Source organism: Protopterus annectens, chromosome 2.part0 (assembly GCF_019279795.1).
Source record: "Protopterus annectens isolate FY-2018-M chromosome 2.part0, PAN1.0, whole genome shotgun sequence".
Taxonomy (NCBI): Eukaryota; Metazoa; Chordata; order Ceratodontiformes; family Protopteridae; genus Protopterus; species Protopterus annectens.
In genome coordinates, this window is record NC_056728.1 from 744,538,011 (window position 1) to 744,555,219 (window position 17,209).

Here is a 17,209-nt window from a genome sequence, read left to right on the forward strand (position 1 = left end):
GAATAAAGGTCACCAGAACTCAAGAAGGGAAGGAGATGAGCAAAATGACTGTAGGCTTAGTAAAAAGACAAGCTAAAAGAATAGCCAAATGTGAAGGTGTGTGTGCCTGCCTGTGTGTGTGTGCCTGCCTGTGTGTGTGTGCCTGCCTGTGTGTGTGTGCCTGCCTGTGCCTGTGTGCCTGCCTGTGTGTGTGCCTGTGTGCCTGCCTGTGTGTGTGCCTGCCTGTGTGTGTGCCTGCCTGTGTGTGTGCCTGCCTGCCTGCCTGTGTGTGTGCCTGCCTGCCTGTGTGTGTGTGCCTGCCTGCCTGTGTGTGTGTGTGCCTGCCTGCCTGTGTGTGTGTGTGCCTGCCTGCCTGTGTGTGTGTGCCTGCCTGCCTGTGTGTGCCTGCCTGCCTGCCTGTGTGTGCCTGCCTGCCTGCCTGTGTGTGCCTGCCTGCCTGCCTGTGTGTGCCTGCCTGCCTGTGTGTGTGTGCCTGCCTGTGTGTGCCTGCCTGCCTGTGTGTGCCTGCCTGCCTGTGTGTGCCTGCCTGCCTGCCTGTGTGTGCCTGCCTGCCTGCCTGTGTGTGCCTGCCTGCCTGCCTGTGTGTGCCTGCCTGCCTGTGTGTGTGTGTGTGTGCCTGCCTGCCTGTGTGTGTGTGTGCCTGCCTGTGTGCCTGCCTGCCTGTGTGCGTGTGTGTGTGTGTGTGTGTGTGTGTGTGTGTGTGTGTGTGTGTGTGTGTGTGTGTGTGTGTGTGTGTGTGTGTGTGAAAAATATTACCTGGCTCAGAAAACATGGGGTAGGGGGGTCATAAATGGGGCAGAAATGAGGACAGTAGCCACTGAGTAATGTAATGTATTGATAGTTTTTTAAGTAAATTCTTGTGTTCCCACTTTTGCATATCACAATATTTTTATTTTAAAGTGCTTTTGCAGGTCTCTGTTAGGAAAGTGAAAGCCTTCCTGTTTTCTAATTGCTAACAGGTTTCAAAGTGGTAGTTTATAATATTGCTCAGACACATCATATGAACCGTTCAACTTGACATTAAGTAAATTCTAAGACAACAAATAAAAGTGAATTGCAGTGATGGTAAAAGTTATGATAAGTAAAAATAAAAAGTAAATAACTTAAATACATGTAAATATATGGAATGAGGCCTGTTCTGAAAAAATATTGCTCAACAATGTGAGTATCCGTGAGTGTAACTGACAATTACGTAGGCGTAATGCAATGGGTCTTACCTGGTCACAGGTGGAGATGCTTACAGAATATAAACACGCTTTGGTGAGGAGAATTAGCAATGCAGTTATTGAAGTATTGTAGAAACGGGCCTACTTCATGATGTCTAAATCCGACAATATTGAAGCTGATATTATCGGCACCACAGCATCGAAAGTACATAACATTGTGCAGGTAAACGGAAATCTCCGTAGGGGGAGATTTCCATTTACTTCAATGTGTGGTCTCGGAGTTGGAATATTTAAGTAGTGGGGGGGTTTTGTTAAGCGTTATTCGATGTTTTACTACATCGATCACTAGAGGTCGACCTTTAGTGATTTGATGTAAGATTTCATTAACGTGATATTGATGCGCAGAAACATTCCTTAAGAATATGGAAATGCATATTGATAACCATTTGGTCGTAGGTTGTTTTAACTGCTCGTCAGTGAGAGAAGTTCAGTACACTGCAAACGTTCCTGTCGGTCTTTGAGTTTACTTTGTCTTACTACTTTTTCTTTGCTAGATTATGCAAGACTTATTAAAAATTAAGGACTTGGTTTTAGAGTTAAGCTGTCATCATGAGACTATGAAGGAGAGAAGAATTTAATCTTGCCTAGACACTGGGCACATCATGGAGGTGTGTACATCATTGTGGAATTCTTTTCCTACTTGTAAATTAGTAATACACTAGCTCAAAGCCTCAAGGCCACACAAGAGCCAGTTTATTTCATTCTGAGTTTGTGTATTACAGAAAAACCATCGAGTAGGCTGATGTGTACTGCATGCATATTATATTATATTAAGCTTGAAAGGAATATTTCTAATTTTTCAGCATTTTGAAATGAAAATTAGTTTTAACTGTTGATTTGATTTTGTAATACCAAACCCTGGTTTAATCTGGGAGACCTTTTTATGTCTTTCAGTTATAGCAGCTGGAGGAAAGGCTCTGCCTTGCATAGTAGATGTTCGTGATGAAAATCAGATATGTGCAGCTGTGGAGAAAGCTGTGGAGACCTTTGGAGGTACAGTATGTAAAACAAAAGAATAATCAGTCATACCTCCTCAACTGTTTAGAATTTTGCAAAATGTCCAGACTTTTGCCTCATATTTTTGGTCTGTTCCTCTTCTGGCAAATCATTTAAGATTGAAGGTGGTAAATAATAAGTAATGACAGACATTTGAGTTTTAGATTTCATGTCCTTCAGAAAATACATAATGCAAACCCTATTATTTTGGCAACTATTTTAAGTTTTATAGGAGCAATATTTAAAATCTTTCCCTATTTTTGGGCCTTTGTCCCACCATTATTGTTTGTCTTTGGCAAGATTCCTTGCTCTGAAAGGTTGAGATAGGTGTGATCATAGTTGATGTTTTTCTTCTTTCTTCTTTTTTCTCCTTTCAATGGTTGGAAGAGGACACGTACATTAAATGGAGATTAGAATGACAAGTTGCAGTTTGACTCTGTGCTTGCTTTTTTGTGCCTGCCATAGTAACTGGACTGAAGAGCTCTAGAGTTGCAAAAGACAAGTTGTAGATAACCTGCAGGCTTTGACTTGGCATCTACTTTGTGTGCCCCTGATAGTAGCTCTGCTTTATGTGCTATTGTTAGTAACTTTGCTAATAGTTATGTGTTTTTTAAATGAGATTCCTTTTTTTTTTCTTTTCCTTGTATGCTCCAAGAGAGTTTGTGCTTTACCGCTGAGGAGGAGTTTTAGGTAATACTGTTAATGACTCTGGAGTTAAATATAAATGAATGGTTGTTCTAGTATAAGCTGACATCCTGTTTTGTATGTATCTGCATAAGTATTTTGACAGTTTTAAAACTTCAGTTACCCTTCTTTTCTTTTCATTTCACACACCCACATCCTGTCATGCTTCCCCAGTAATCCTCTCTGGTAGTGCTTTGCACAAATGGCTCCTTGCTGATCATCTGCTGTACTGGTCTTTGTGGATATTGTCAGTTAGTTATCCCTCTTGTAGTAGGGAGTCTGTTGTCTGAATGTACCTTTCTAAAGTTTTCTGGTAGGAAAAATAAAGTCAGAATGTGTAAAACATTTTTTTTTTATCTTGTAGCCTCGTGTGTGAAATATTTTTTATTGTCCACTGGAATTGCAGAATGGTTGAAAAGTGTATTCCTGCGTGCAGAAAAAAACAAGATTTTAGACGTTTTTTATCTGGTTCAGTTATATGTTTGATTATCCAAACTACCCTGGGTCCCAGTCAGTTTGAATAATCTACTCTCTACTGTAGTTTCTTTTTTTGCCTTTGTAAATTTCAAGTTTTCTATTTTGGCCTGTTTTCAGGCTCTTGGGCATCTCAAGTTTTCCATGGTACCTTCTGCCTTTGTACCTCTTATTACCCCTTAGGAGTGTGTAGTACCCTGGCCTTTTGGTGTAGTGGTGGGAATTTGCAGTAGTGTTAGCTGTACTCTTGGCAGCAGCTTGTGTACCAATAGGAAGGCTGTACTTCACCTTGATGAAAATGTATGTTTCCTACTTGCCATAGTCATTGACTGTTGCATTGAATCTTAAGTTGTGATCACATTGTAGCACAACTCTTGTATAGCATTCCCTCCTGTGATGGTTTGTAATGGTGTGACTTTTTCCTGTCATGAGTTTTGCATGCGTTGTCACTGGCAGTCTGGTCTGGTTGCTCACTCTTTGGCTGCACTTTCAAAATGGCACTAAAGCTAGCACATGCTTGCTATTTATATGAACGTGCTATCCTTGAAACGCTTCTTAAAGGTACCGTACACACACTTCTACAGTTGAAGTTTGTGTGGATGAAAAATTGAGCATTACCACAAATGTGATTCACACATTTAGTGTTGTGTTTTATATTGTGTAGGTATTTGGGAGTGTGCAGGAAAATCTACTGTTTGAATGAGAAGGCGGTTGTGAAAATGTGCAAGATTGTGTTACGGTGGGTAATGTGTATGTGTGAGTCATTGTGATTTGGAAATGTTAAATGGTAACTTTTACTATTATTCTTTGCTTAAGCTAAATATATTATTGCAAACACATCTCAAGAGAAAATTTATTTGCAAATGCTGTCGTCATTTGATACCTGTTAAAGCTTTAAATTTGCAATTTTTTTTTTTTTGTTTAGAAGAGAATTATAATATTGGTGGTTGTGAAAAATTGTGCTGCTTTTAACAAGAAGACTTGGCATTAAGAGCTAGAAACTTGCAGTAAATTTTAGACGGTAGGAAACTGACTCTTGTGCCTTTTACTTCTCTTCCTAATTCTAGTAAAAAATACAAATTAAAAAAAAAAAAAGTAAACTTAAAGAAAAAGGAGTACTGGAGCTGCAGTCAGAAAGATTAAAAACATGTTGGAAATTACCAGATTTTTGAAAAGAAATCTCCCACTACAGATAGGCATCCAAGATGGGACTGCTGTTCTGAGACCCCACTCTGTTTTTTACTGCTTCCATAATGGATCATTTTCTAGCTTTTATATTATTTATACTTGGTAGTTATGATGTCTGTAGGACAGATGCATATACCTAGACTGACAGTAACAGTGGTAGTACATGCCTGAGGCTCCACTGTCCAGGGATCAGCTATTTGTACCCCCAGATGTCTAGAGGCAGAAGTAATCATATGAGAAATCTCAAACAATTTGCCAAGAAGTGTTTTGCTTTATCAATTTAAATCTGCACAGTGGTTAGCAATTCCTCTCAAGTCTTTTGTTTTGCAAATTGAATTCAGAGAAAGGTGGGGGAAGACTGTCTCCATTATGTTTGATGTAGAAGAGGATAAGTACCTGGTAGATATTGATCTTCTTTATTCTGTTCTCTTCTGGGATTTGATAAAGTTTGTGTGAATTTTCCCATTCATCTGGTTATTCTGAAAGGATAATTGCTTTGGAAATGTTCTAAATTTGGTAATGGCCCATTCCTTTGGGACCATCAAAAGCTTTCTTCTCTAAAGACTAGGTAAGCATATTTACTGAGCTTTACTGGACCTAAATAGTTTTCCGTTTCTTCTATTCTTTCATGTCAGGCAGTATATAATGAAGGATACTTAAGATTTACATGAGCCCTCAAACGAAGAATCTCATTTTCTTTGTCCTTATAACTGAAATATGAAAAAATGAAAGCTTAAGTGTATGAATCTGTGACCTCAAAACTGATGTTGCTTATAAAATTATAAATATATTTCTTTTCAGACTCTAGTTCTATCCTGGTATGTTTGGAGCTGTTTTTTCTGATAGTTTTGTCCATTGCTGAGTTGCTTAAAATCACATCAGTGGAATAGGAAGCTACGTATTTGATTCTGCTTGTATGAATGTTTGTCACAATGCCTAGCTTGACGTGGCTGAGGCATTTGACACAGTACTTCACTTGGGCATAGTTGCCAAAATCAGGAGGTTAGGTATAAACCATTTAATGTCACCCAGTGGCTGGCTAGCTGTCTCAGAGGATCCAGAAAGTTTAGAATTGGAAGTCCACTTCTACAAAGAGTTCAGTTACCAGGGGAGTCTTTCAGGGATCAGTCCTGGGACCACTCCTTTTTGGCATCTTCTCTCAAGTCAAGGCCAGTGTCAAGGGCCTCTGGCTGACTAAATTTGCAGATGTTTGCAGATTGGGAGCGGTCATAGAATCCCCCAGCGACACTAATGTTCTCCAAGAAGGACTGACGCCGGACAAATAACTGGTGTCACAGCCATGGACTAAACCTGAATTCCAAGAAATGCATAATGGTATCCTTTGGGAAGTTAGCCAGCCCTGGTAGCCATCCTATTGACAACATACCCCTAAGAGTCGACCCAGTAGTCAGGGACTTTGTGGGGGGGGGGTGACATGTAAACGGTAATCTAGCCTTTGACCATTGTGTCTGTATCGGTAAGGAACTTTTTCTGTTTGTACAACTGCTAAACAGGGATGTGGCATTTTAAGACCAAGGAGGTCACTTGTTACCCTGTATTTGGCATTCAACAGACCTATCATTGAGTACAGTGCCCCCTTGGTATGTACCTAACCAGGAACATCGAACAACTGGAATGTTCACAGAGGTTCCTCACTAAAAGAATACAGGGTGTAAGTAACATGTCCTTTGTAGACTGCCTCAGAACCCTGTCCCTATATTCTGTTTCCTACAGGCTGTTGATGGGAGATCTAGGCCTAGTATACAAGGCATCATCAGACCCCACTGTGATGGACCTCCTGCATATCTGTAAAACAAATGGCACCAAAATTACCCACTCTAAAGACTTATAAACTTTGCCTGTGATATAAATAGGACCTGCTGGAAAGACTGGTATGCATCCCAGAGACTACCCCTTATCTGGAACAGGCTTCTCGTGAAGCAGAATTCCTTCCTTACCCAATTCAGTTGTAACTTGGACAGTTGCTTGGGGAAAAGGAAGTTCATCCTTGATTTTGCACCTATCTCTCTTATGGACAAAGCTGCCTGCAAATGGTTCATCACCCATGCCCCTACTTGCACTTGGCAAGGATGCTAGAACTTGTCAGAGATTTGGGATGCATGGCTAGACTTAAGCCCCAGTGGTAATCATCCTAGTATCCCACGTATGCATCTGAAGCTATGAACTTTTATACTAAGCTTCATTCACTTAATTTGTAGTCAAACATGTGAAGTAACTGGCCGTGAATAAAAGCAATTTTGCTCCCAGCTGCTGTCTGCTTTCCTTTTTTAATGACCATTATTATTGTTCTTGCAGTTGACACTAGTTCTCCAGCTCTGCAGAATGATGGAAACTTTTACATCTGATGTTTTAATTTAATTTTCAGAAGTAAACGTAGTTTGCCATTGAATAGCCTTTGTGAGCTTCTGTAATGCACAACTACATTATTAATACTAAATGAAGTACAAAGATTATTTAAAACGAAATGAACTGAAGACAAAAAGATAAAACGTTCTTGTAGTGGGCTTTGTCCTCCTATTTTGTGGATGTTATGCTCCCCTCACTCCATTATACTATTACTATATTTAGTAATCAAGGCTGTTGGGGGGGGGGGGTGCACAGCCTGCCCGGCTCAGGACACGGCCCTCTGCATTAACATTTTAATCATTTTTGTACGCTTGTTTTTATATGGTATTTTGATATTTAATGTCCGGTTTTAGATTTATTCTTTCAACTGTGTGAAATTTCTCATACCTTTCTTATAGGTGCATGTGTATATGCAATACACATAATAGAAGTACTACAAGGATGCCTAGAAGCAGATGGAATTAGAAAATACTAGAAGAACATGACTGGTTCCAAAAAAAAAAAAAAAAAAAACTATAGCTGGAATGTGAAAAAAGATACTCTGGGATCGGTGTTAAATGATGCAGGGATTCAGAAATGGTGGGTCATTTTACTGTAAAAAAATCGGATGGAATAACGGCCAGTTTGACTTGTACTTTATGATCTGGAATTGAAAGTAATGAAAAAAATCAAGGCAGCATTGAAAGCTTTACCAAAGAGTAAAACAGCGGGCATTGACAGGATTTCTGCTACAACAGTGAAGACCACAAACCACCTTAATGTAAAACGACTAGTCTCAAGCCCAAGTGTTTAAACCAAAGGCTTAGAATAACAGTTACAATTTAATCCGACTACTAACAAGCAGTAATAAATACAGCCGAATAAATGCAATTAAGAACTTTAAAGAACAGGCAGCAAAAGCAAAATAAAGTGCAATTTCTTTTATAACAATAGAAAACAAGCAAACTGATTTAAACAAATTACCCAATTAACCAGTAAAAAAGCTCAAAACTGAGCCCTGTTCCAGCAGTCTTCAATCAGACAAGTTCTAACTGCACGCTCCTGCCACTAGGGTGCAGGGGAACCTTCTCCATAAAAGATGGCTAGGATTAGTGGTCAAGTTATACAAACAAAGCTAGATTCAGCATGCCTAAATTTAGTCTAAGCTACAGCAAACAAGGCGCACCAGTTTCAGAAAGAAACAGTTCAAATAAGCAGGCACAATAAGCCTTTAACTAGAAATTCCCAGCTCAGAAGTGCAGAATCTAGTCTCTCCTCCCACAAGAGTGCAGACCACAAACCTTCTTAATATAAAATAACTGGCCTGAAGCCTAAGTGCTTAAACCAGAACTAAAACACTTAGAATAAGACGCTGAGCCTTCAATCAGCAATTCCCAACTTAGAAGGATGTAAGCTACCTGTCCTGCCACACCAGTGCAGACCACAAACCTTCTTAGTGTAAAACAAATGGTCTGAAGCCCAAGTGCTTAAACCAAAAGGCTTAGAATAACAGTTACAATTTAATCAGGCTACTACCAAGCAGTAATAAATGCAGCAGAATAAATACAATCGAGTACTTTTAAGAAGAGGCAAAAGCAAAATAAGGTAATAAAGTAGGGAGAAACAAGTAGAGTAAAAGCAGATGAATAAAGTGCATTTTTTTTTTTTTTTTTAGTAAAGTTCAAGGAAAGAGGAAGTGGGTTGGCCTTCTCGGATGTTCTCTCTGTATTAAGTAGAGTGAACACTAGACTGGGAGGAGTGTCCCAGATCAAATTTACAGTAAGGCCAGGCAACTGCAAAGCCACCAACTGTAACACCACAAGAACAGAGTGGGGGGGACAGTTTCAGGACAGATGAGAACAGAAAGCAATGCCAGAAAATGTGTAAATAATTCAGTCAGTTGTTTCCATTTAATTCCAGTGTAGTACAGTCTCCTCAATTCTTTCAAGCATCACAGTACACTGTCACTGTACAGGCGTCCTACATTGCATCCGAACAAAATTGTTTTGTAAACAAGATGATCAGGACCAGGGCAGACCCTCACGAGTGGAAAACTAGATCAGGGATAGAACTTCCAAGAGTTTGATCAGTCTATTGGAAGGTCCTCCAGTAGACATCTGCCTCCTCTCTGAACATTCAACTGGCAAAATTGTGTTCTAGAACTCCATGCAAGAAGGCCTGGAAAAATGGATATTTTTTCTCTTCCTTGGACAGGAATGTACCTGTATGCCAGTGGTACTTCAGAAGATGCAGAAGGAATCCCTCAAGTTCATTGTAGAGACTCCTCTATGGCACAGGCAAGAATGGTTCTCCCTTTTGGAAATGGTTAAGGGCAATTGCTATAAGCTTCTTTACAGACTGGATCTACTTGCACAAGGACAGGAATGTTTGAATACCCCAACATTGGTACTTTTCAGTTGACTGCCTGGATGATGGTGTCTTAATTTCTTTTCTGAGGACATGCAGCGGGTAATAATGGAGGCAGGAATATGTACTAGTAGAAAACCTTTTCCATTTTCTAATGTATCATTTTCTAGTCTGTGCCAACAACATAACCAGCACCTAGTCATTTTTTTTGTTTTGTTTTACAGTATTTGTGAGATACTATCCAATGGTGGTCTTGAGGCTGTGTTGATGAGCTCAGTCACAGTAATTCCTGGGAATTGTGGGAGCCAGATGGTGTGCCTGGGCAGTGGGCTCTTTGTCACGGAGAGTCCGTCCTCGGTAACGGAGATATTTTACTATCAGCTTTTATACAACAGAAAAACTAGTGCAACATTGAGTATTTCTGATTTTTTGTTTAGGATGGCTTGTCTGTGATGAGTGGGGGCTTGTTGCTTTTAAACACTGCCTGCTTTGCATGCTTTTTGGGAATTGTTGTGCCTGAGCTCATCAACAAAGTTTAAGACCACTAGATGTTCATAGTGTTACACTGCTGCAGTCATTACACTTGGGTTATCCTGCTGTCAGGCAGTTCCCCAGTCTGCCTGAGTTCCAAAGTCTTGGTCCGGCGTCGGTTGCTGTCGCCTCCTCACTGACGTCAGTGCAACAGGGGTATATAAGATGCAGCCGATGCCATTTTCTTCAGTCTTTCTTACCGCGCGGTGCCCGAAGCAAAAGCAGTTCGCAAGTGCCGGTCGGCCGTCTCCTGAGATTTTCATTCCGAATCCAGAACCGAAGTCCTCTACAAAGCTAAGTACCCCGTTGGGGAAACTTTTTTTCTTGCCTAAGACCGATGTCAGTAAAAGTTAATAACTGTATTTCTTGTGGGAAGCAAATACCTCATAAGGATTTCCTTTCCTATGTATCCCATGCCTAGGCCCAGACCACAACGTCACTGGTTGTCGGATTTGTGCTAGGTTTAACAAGTGCACTATTAAATGTCGGTTTGATTTTGCCCAACATTATTTTGGTAGAAAATTCAATTATACCATGCCGTCGGAACTTCCAATGACCGGAATACACAAAAAGCGCAAAGACAAGGATAGGCATCCGAGGCCTAAAACTGATGATGAAGCCTCTTCTAGGCCAGTCGCCCGTTCTCCGGTTTTCAGTGAGGCGCCTTCACAGCCCCGATGACTGCTTCTGTAGAACCACAGGCCGCCTCTGGCTCCCACGTGGAGATGGCTGGGCCTTGGGACGCACAAGTGATTCTGCCTACCGAGACTAACCTTTCAGAGGGATCCAGAGTAGCTGAGCAACCCACAGCTTCAGAGGGTGTCTTCAGACCTACTCAGTTAAGCATTAAACCCTCAGCTAAGTCGAAGCCTTCTTTAAAAACAAAGAAACAAATGCAGCATTCTCCAGGACAGGCCTCCATGCCTAAGAAACAAATGCTCAAAATGGCCGAAGACCTAATCACTCTGATCGGGGGGTCCCATCCCCCTACTGATAAAAGGCCTAGACAGGATGCAGAGTATGACTCAATCCGACCAGGTGTCCATCTTTTCTGATTCATCCTCAGACCTAGGATACTCTTTACCCCCTTATGAGGATTCTGATGCTGAGGAATCAATTCCATCAGCGTCATCGCCTGAGGACTACTCCTTTGGGGAAACCCTACATACCATGAGGGAGCATTTCCGCTGGGAAGGCCAGGATTACTCAGAATCCAAGAAAAGGCTCAGACTTCCTTTTATTACCTCAACACAGACCACTTGCTATTCCGCCAGTGTTGGATATTGTGGATGATGTGTATACTGAATCCAGCTTAAATCCTGATTCCTTACCTCCAGCCCCTGTTAAACCTGACAGATACTACAGAGTCCCTGACTAGCATAAATTTCTGTATAAAAGCCCTGTAGCTGACCCTGAAACTATTTCTCAGGGACCCAAAGGAGTTAAGGCCTCATCAGCCAAGAATCCAGTCCCCTCTGACAGAGATTCCAGAGCACTAGACAGATGGGGAAAGAAAGTATATACGTCTGCAACCTTAGCAATGAGAGCCTTAAATTGCCAATTTCACATGCTAAAATATCAGCAATTTTTACTGTCTCAGTTAAAACAAACAATGCTTCCAGAATCAGATCCTCCTAATTTTAAAGAAATGCAGGATTTATTGCATGCAGCTGAACAAGTGGGAAAGCATACTTTGCAATGTGGTTTTGATTCTCTAGAGGCCTCCTGCAGAGCAGCAGTTACAGGCTCTGTCATTAGAAGACATGCTTGGTTAAAAGAACATACGTTACCAGAGCATGTTAAAACAAAATTATTGGATGAACCTTTGCAGCAGGATCTGTTATTCGGAGTTAAGGCAGAAGAGGCATTAAAGAAAATTGAGGATGAGGCAAAATCTATGCAAACGGTGAAGGATTTCTTACAGGTTCAGCCTCCTAGACTTAGCAGAAACTGGCCAACTAAGAATTGGTCCTTTCCAATTAGACTAACCTCAAAGGGGAAGATACAGACTTCCAAGAGGTAGAGGTCAAACACAAGGTCCTTATAGGCCTCGACATTGGGTTGCATCAGACCAGAAAGAAGGGGAGGACAGGCCCCAACCATATAAAAAGCAGCTACAATGACTTCCACTACAGCTGCCAAACAAATCCCTCTTGGCAGCCCCCTTGGGAGGAAAACTGGCACTCTTCTACCACAGTTGGCAAATGATCACGAAAGACAAATGTGTTCTCAACATTGTATTTCAAGGTTACAGGTTCCACTTTCACAGTCTGCCAAGGTTAAAAGGAATGCCAAATCTGCCACCAAATCAATGGGCAGAGGCTCAAAAACAAATTACAGCACTCATGGATATGAGAGCTATTCAGAAGGTACCATCACAGGAGCAAGGACAAGGATTTTACTCAAGACTTTTTCTGGTACCCAGAAAGGACAAAGCCTGGAGGCCCATTCTGGATCTTTCATCTCTAAACACTTACCTGGATGTTCCGAAATTCAAAATGTTGACATTACAGCAGCTTCTTCCCATGCTGGGCAAGAAAGCTTGGCTCGTGACTTTGGACCTCAAGGAGGCATACCTGCATGTCCCTATCAGACAAAACTGCAGAAGATACCTCAGATTCATAGCTGGTTCAATGCACTACCAATTCTCTGCACTGCCCTTTGGCTTATCTACTGCGCCCAGGGTCTTCACATAGTGCCTGGCACCAGTAATTGCATTTTGTAGACAGAAAGGAATTCAAATTTATCCGTACCTTTACGACTGCCTGATTCAAGCAGAGAGCAAGGACATTCTTCTAAAGCATCTGGCGTTTGTAAAAAAGTTACTAAGTTGCCTGGGGTACACAGTAAATGAAAAGAAATCAAAACTAGTGCCCTCATGAGATTATATTCCTGGGTGCCAGCTTGAACACAATGGCCCAGATGGCTTATCTCACGCCAGACAAAGACAACTGACTCAATACTTTCAATTGATGGCAACAAAGGCCCAACTCCCTGCAAGAAAAATTCTGCAGGCCTTGGGTTACATGGCATCCTGCATACTACTAATTCCATATGCCAAACTGCATATGAGGAAACTACAATGGTACCTAAAGAATGTATGGTCTCAACACTGTCAAAGTTTGGAAACAGTTATACCACTAATCCCTTGCCTTCAACAGGAGTTTCAATGGTGGGCTCAAGCATGTCACCTCAACAAGGTTTTTTTACACAACCCACAGCCAGGCAAACACTGACAACAGATGCATCGGATTATGCCTGGGAGGCACACATGGCAGGCAAATGTATTCAGGGCATGTGGCCCGCAGAACAAAGGCATCTTCATCTCAAGCAAAAAGAGATGCTAGCTGTACAAAATGCACTTATAGCTTTCAAGGATCTGCTGCATCCAGGACAACTACTGATTAAAGATGACAACACAGTTATATGGTACATAAACAAGCAAGGGGGCACTCACTCCTACCCCCTGTGCAGACAAGCCATGACCTTGTGGAACACTGCTATAAACCTTCAAGTTCATCTGTAAGCACAATTCCTGCCAGGAGAGAAAAACACACTGGCAGACGACTTAAGCAGAAACATCATGGATCCCCACGAATGGGAATGAAATCCACAAATATTCAGAATGATAACACAGAAATGGTGGAGCCCGGACATAGATCTGTTTGCATCCCCAATAAACTGCCAGCTACAAAAATTCTGCACAAGGAGTTGCCATCCACAAGCTTGGAAAGTGGATGCCCTTTCATTCAGCTGGGAGAACCTACAAGTATACGCTTTCCCACCACTACCTCTCCTGCTAAAGGTACTCATAAGCCAGGCAAGAAGAGCCAAGGATGATCCTGATTGCACCAGACTGGCCACACCAGCACTGGTACCCAATCTTAAGGAGCTTAGCACAAGAACAACCCTGGATTTTGCCTCAAATCCCACATCTGCTAACTCAGCACAACAATCAAATACTACACAGCCAGCTAAAGACCTTAAACCTAGCTGCATGGAAGATTCCTTAGTCAAGCAGTCAGTGCCGCTCTCCAAAGCTGTTATGGATGTCATTCTGGAGGCCAGAAGGCCTAGTACCAGGAAAGCCTATTCGGATAAATGGAAGAGATTCTGTGCCTGGAACCAAGCTCACAGCCTTGACCCTCTTGTCCCAAACATTCCTCGGATACTACAATACTTAACTGAGATTCTGGACAAAGGCCTCTCCTTTTTATCCATCAAGAGCCACGCCTCTGCCATCTCTGCTTATTACAACACGGATTCACCAATTTTCTCTAGTCCTCTGTTAAAACAGTACCTCAGAGGGGCTAAAAACATAAGACCGCCCTGTAGAACACCTACTCCAACTTGGGACCTGAATTTTGTTTTGGAAAAACTAACTTTACCTCCTTTTGAGCCAGCTAACACAGCAGAATTAAAATCTATCTCTGCTCTGCTCCTGGCAATAACGTCAGCATGAAGAGTTTCAGAATGACAGGCACTAATGGCAGTGGAACCTTTCCTCGTTTTTCACCAGGACAGGGTGTCTTTAAGAACTAACCCTACGTTTATGCCAAAGGTGGTATCCAGTCTGGTTCTAAACCAAACAATTCACCTGCCAACTTTTTATCCTAAACCACAGAATAAAGGGGAGAGACTACTGCACTCTTTGGACATTCACAGGCAGTTACGCTTCTACCTGGACAAAACCAAAGCTTTCAGAAAATCTGAGCAATTATTGGTAGCATATGCTGCAGGAGCACAAGGAAAAGCCATTTCAAAACAGACCATTTCAAAATGGATAAGACATTGTATACATTTCTGCTACACATATCATGGAAAACCTGTACCTAGCAGCATTAGATCTCACTCCTTCAGGGCAACAGCCACTTCAACTGCCTACCTCAGGGGAGTACATACCAAGGATATTTTGGAAGCAGCAACTTGGAGTTCTGTACATACCTTCACCAAACATTACCATCTGCCTCTATACTCTAAATCCAGAGCTGGCTTTGCCACTGCAGTACTGCAGGGCCTTATAGCCACCCCTAATGCCTTATAGAACCAGCCACCCTACCTCAGCTTTGGGATTCTACCCAAGTGTAATGACTGCAGCAGTGTAACACGATGAACATAGTACAGTTTTGTACCTACCATAAATGTAGATGTTAGAGTGTATACACTGCTGCAGTCCAGGTTACCCTCCCTCCCCTCTTACTGACTGGTACGTACCTATGTCTTCTACCCTTACTACCTATGGGGAGTATTTGCTGGTAGCTGTAAGTTGTTTTTTTGCTTTTCTTGTGTATGTTTTATTAACAATTGGAATTGTCTACCTATTTGGAGGCACCTGACATCTGGGGCAAGAAAAACTGAAGAAAATGGCGTCGGCTGCATCTTGTATACCCCTGTCGCACTGACGTCAGGGAGGAGGTGACAGCAACTGAAGCCGGACCAAGACTTTGGAACTCAGGCCGACTGGGGAACTGCCTGACGGCAGGATAACCCAAGTGTAATGACTGCAGCAGTGTATACACTGTAACATCTACATTTATGGTAGGTACAAAACTGTACTTTTTCTGTTTGTTTTTTCCTCCGCACTCATGGTGGGTGTTGAGGTTGGAACTAGACAGATTCCTATGCTTGTTCATTTTTTTTTATACTATCAGTGGCTTTTCTTATTCCTGTTTCAAGGTTCATTTATCAGCCATTTCAGGATGTCTGTCCGTGGCTCTTCCTTTCAATGCAGTCTTATGTCAAAATGTTCTTGAAAGTGGTCTTGTACAAGATGCCTCCAAGAAAATTGGTGGCCCCTCCACTATAATTTTGTGTTGGAGAAGCTAACACTTACTCCATTTGAACTAGCTAATCTGGCTGACTTGAGGTCCTTAACAGGGAAAACAGTTTTACTATTTTTCACTGTCCCCTGCAAGAAGGGTGTTTACTTACCATGCGAGATTGCAACTCCTCTTATTTTCCATAGGGACAAGATTTGTTTAAGAACTAATCCTCCCTTTTTTGTGTAAAGTGGTATCAGAGTTTACTTTAGGCCAAACTGTCCATCTCTTCATTTTCTTCTACTGAACCTAAACATTGGAGAGAAAGTTTACTCCATATCTTGGATATCCACAGACAACAGTGGTGCTATCTTGATTGAAATTTATTTGAACATCTGAAAAATGTAATTTTCACTTCTTATGAATGTAGGAAAAACAGCCTTTGTCAAAGCAGACAATTTCCAAATGGTTGTCTAAGGCTATTACTTTGTTTACTATAACAAATCTATTCCAGGCAGGTTTAAGCCCCACTCTGCCCGGACCTTTGCTTCATCTATGGCTTTTTGGAAAGGGTTGTATGCTAGAAGTATTCTAGAAGCACTTGGTCCTCCGTACATACTTTTACAAAGCACTACAATTTTGATTCCTTCTCTAGGTCCAGATCAAGTTTTGCTAGGATCATTCTCCAGGCCCTCTGGACGCCTCTTTTTTTTTTTTTTTTTTTTACTTCCACCTCACAAATGTGGTTAGCTATGGTAATCTACCCATATAGCTAAAGCTACTACAGTGATGATCAGTAAGATAAACATAGTTGTGTAAGTTAAACTTATGAGAACAGTAGATGTTTGATCGTTGCTGCAGTAGCTGTTCCCTCTATGCCTTCCATTTTTTGGTATCTTTTTTTATGCCGGTGTGTGGGCTTTTATTTTTTATTCCTAGTATTGTTCTTTCAGGGTTCCCTCTGTGTGCTGGCAGGAAAGCTCAGTAGGGTTTCGTGCCCAGACTTGTCTTTTAGTCAGCTCATCTTGAGCTGCTTGATAGCTTGGGCGCGTGGAGGAGGCTCTGAAGTCTTGGAGGTTGGTTGAGTGTTGTGACTTTGGCAGGATATAACCCGTACAGCTACGGCTACTGCAGCAGTGATAGTTTTAACATCTACTGTTAAGTTCAAGTTACACAACTGTACTTTCTACAGGTTTCCAAAATGTATTCTCTTCCTTTCCCTTTTTGGAAATTAGGTCTACTAATTATGTGGGCAGATCCTAGTTGTGCTTTCCTATCAGTCTTGTGATTTATATATTCAGTTTATCCAAGAACCTCGTCCTCCTTTTTGTCCTTAAGTGGACAGGGTCCATCTGTAGAGTTATGCATAGAATTCCTGGTATGGTCCTTTTATTTGTACACTTGCATTCCGTCATTCATGTGTGCTTGTATGTAATGCGTGTCCTGAGTTTTCTGCATGCTAGACTTGGGTGTGACTAAGTTCAGCAAGAAGAACACTGCTACTGTCAGTGGCCATGAACCTGTATGCTTGTTGTCTGTGTGGTTATTTATACCTTCTCACTTTAAAATCGTACCACTTTTCTTCCAAAGTTGGTGTGTGAACATTATCTGTGCCCAGTCTAATGCTTAGTATTATTT

General features: G+C 41.6%; 1 protein-coding gene across 4 annotated transcripts in view; it reads left to right on the forward strand.

Annotated features, from left to right (window-relative positions):
• HSDL2 (hydroxysteroid dehydrogenase like 2) overlaps positions 1–17,209 on the forward strand; it is a 608,443-nt gene that overhangs the window by 55,284 nt on the left and 535,950 nt on the right. For all 4 annotated transcript variants that reach the window (XM_044061065.1, XM_044061066.1, XM_044061064.1 and 1 more), the window contains one exon: positions 2,121–2,219. In XM_044061065.1, coding sequence (XP_043917000.1) covers positions 2,121–2,219 — 99 coding nt within the window. The remainder of the gene's footprint in view (positions 1–2,120; positions 2,220–17,209) is intronic.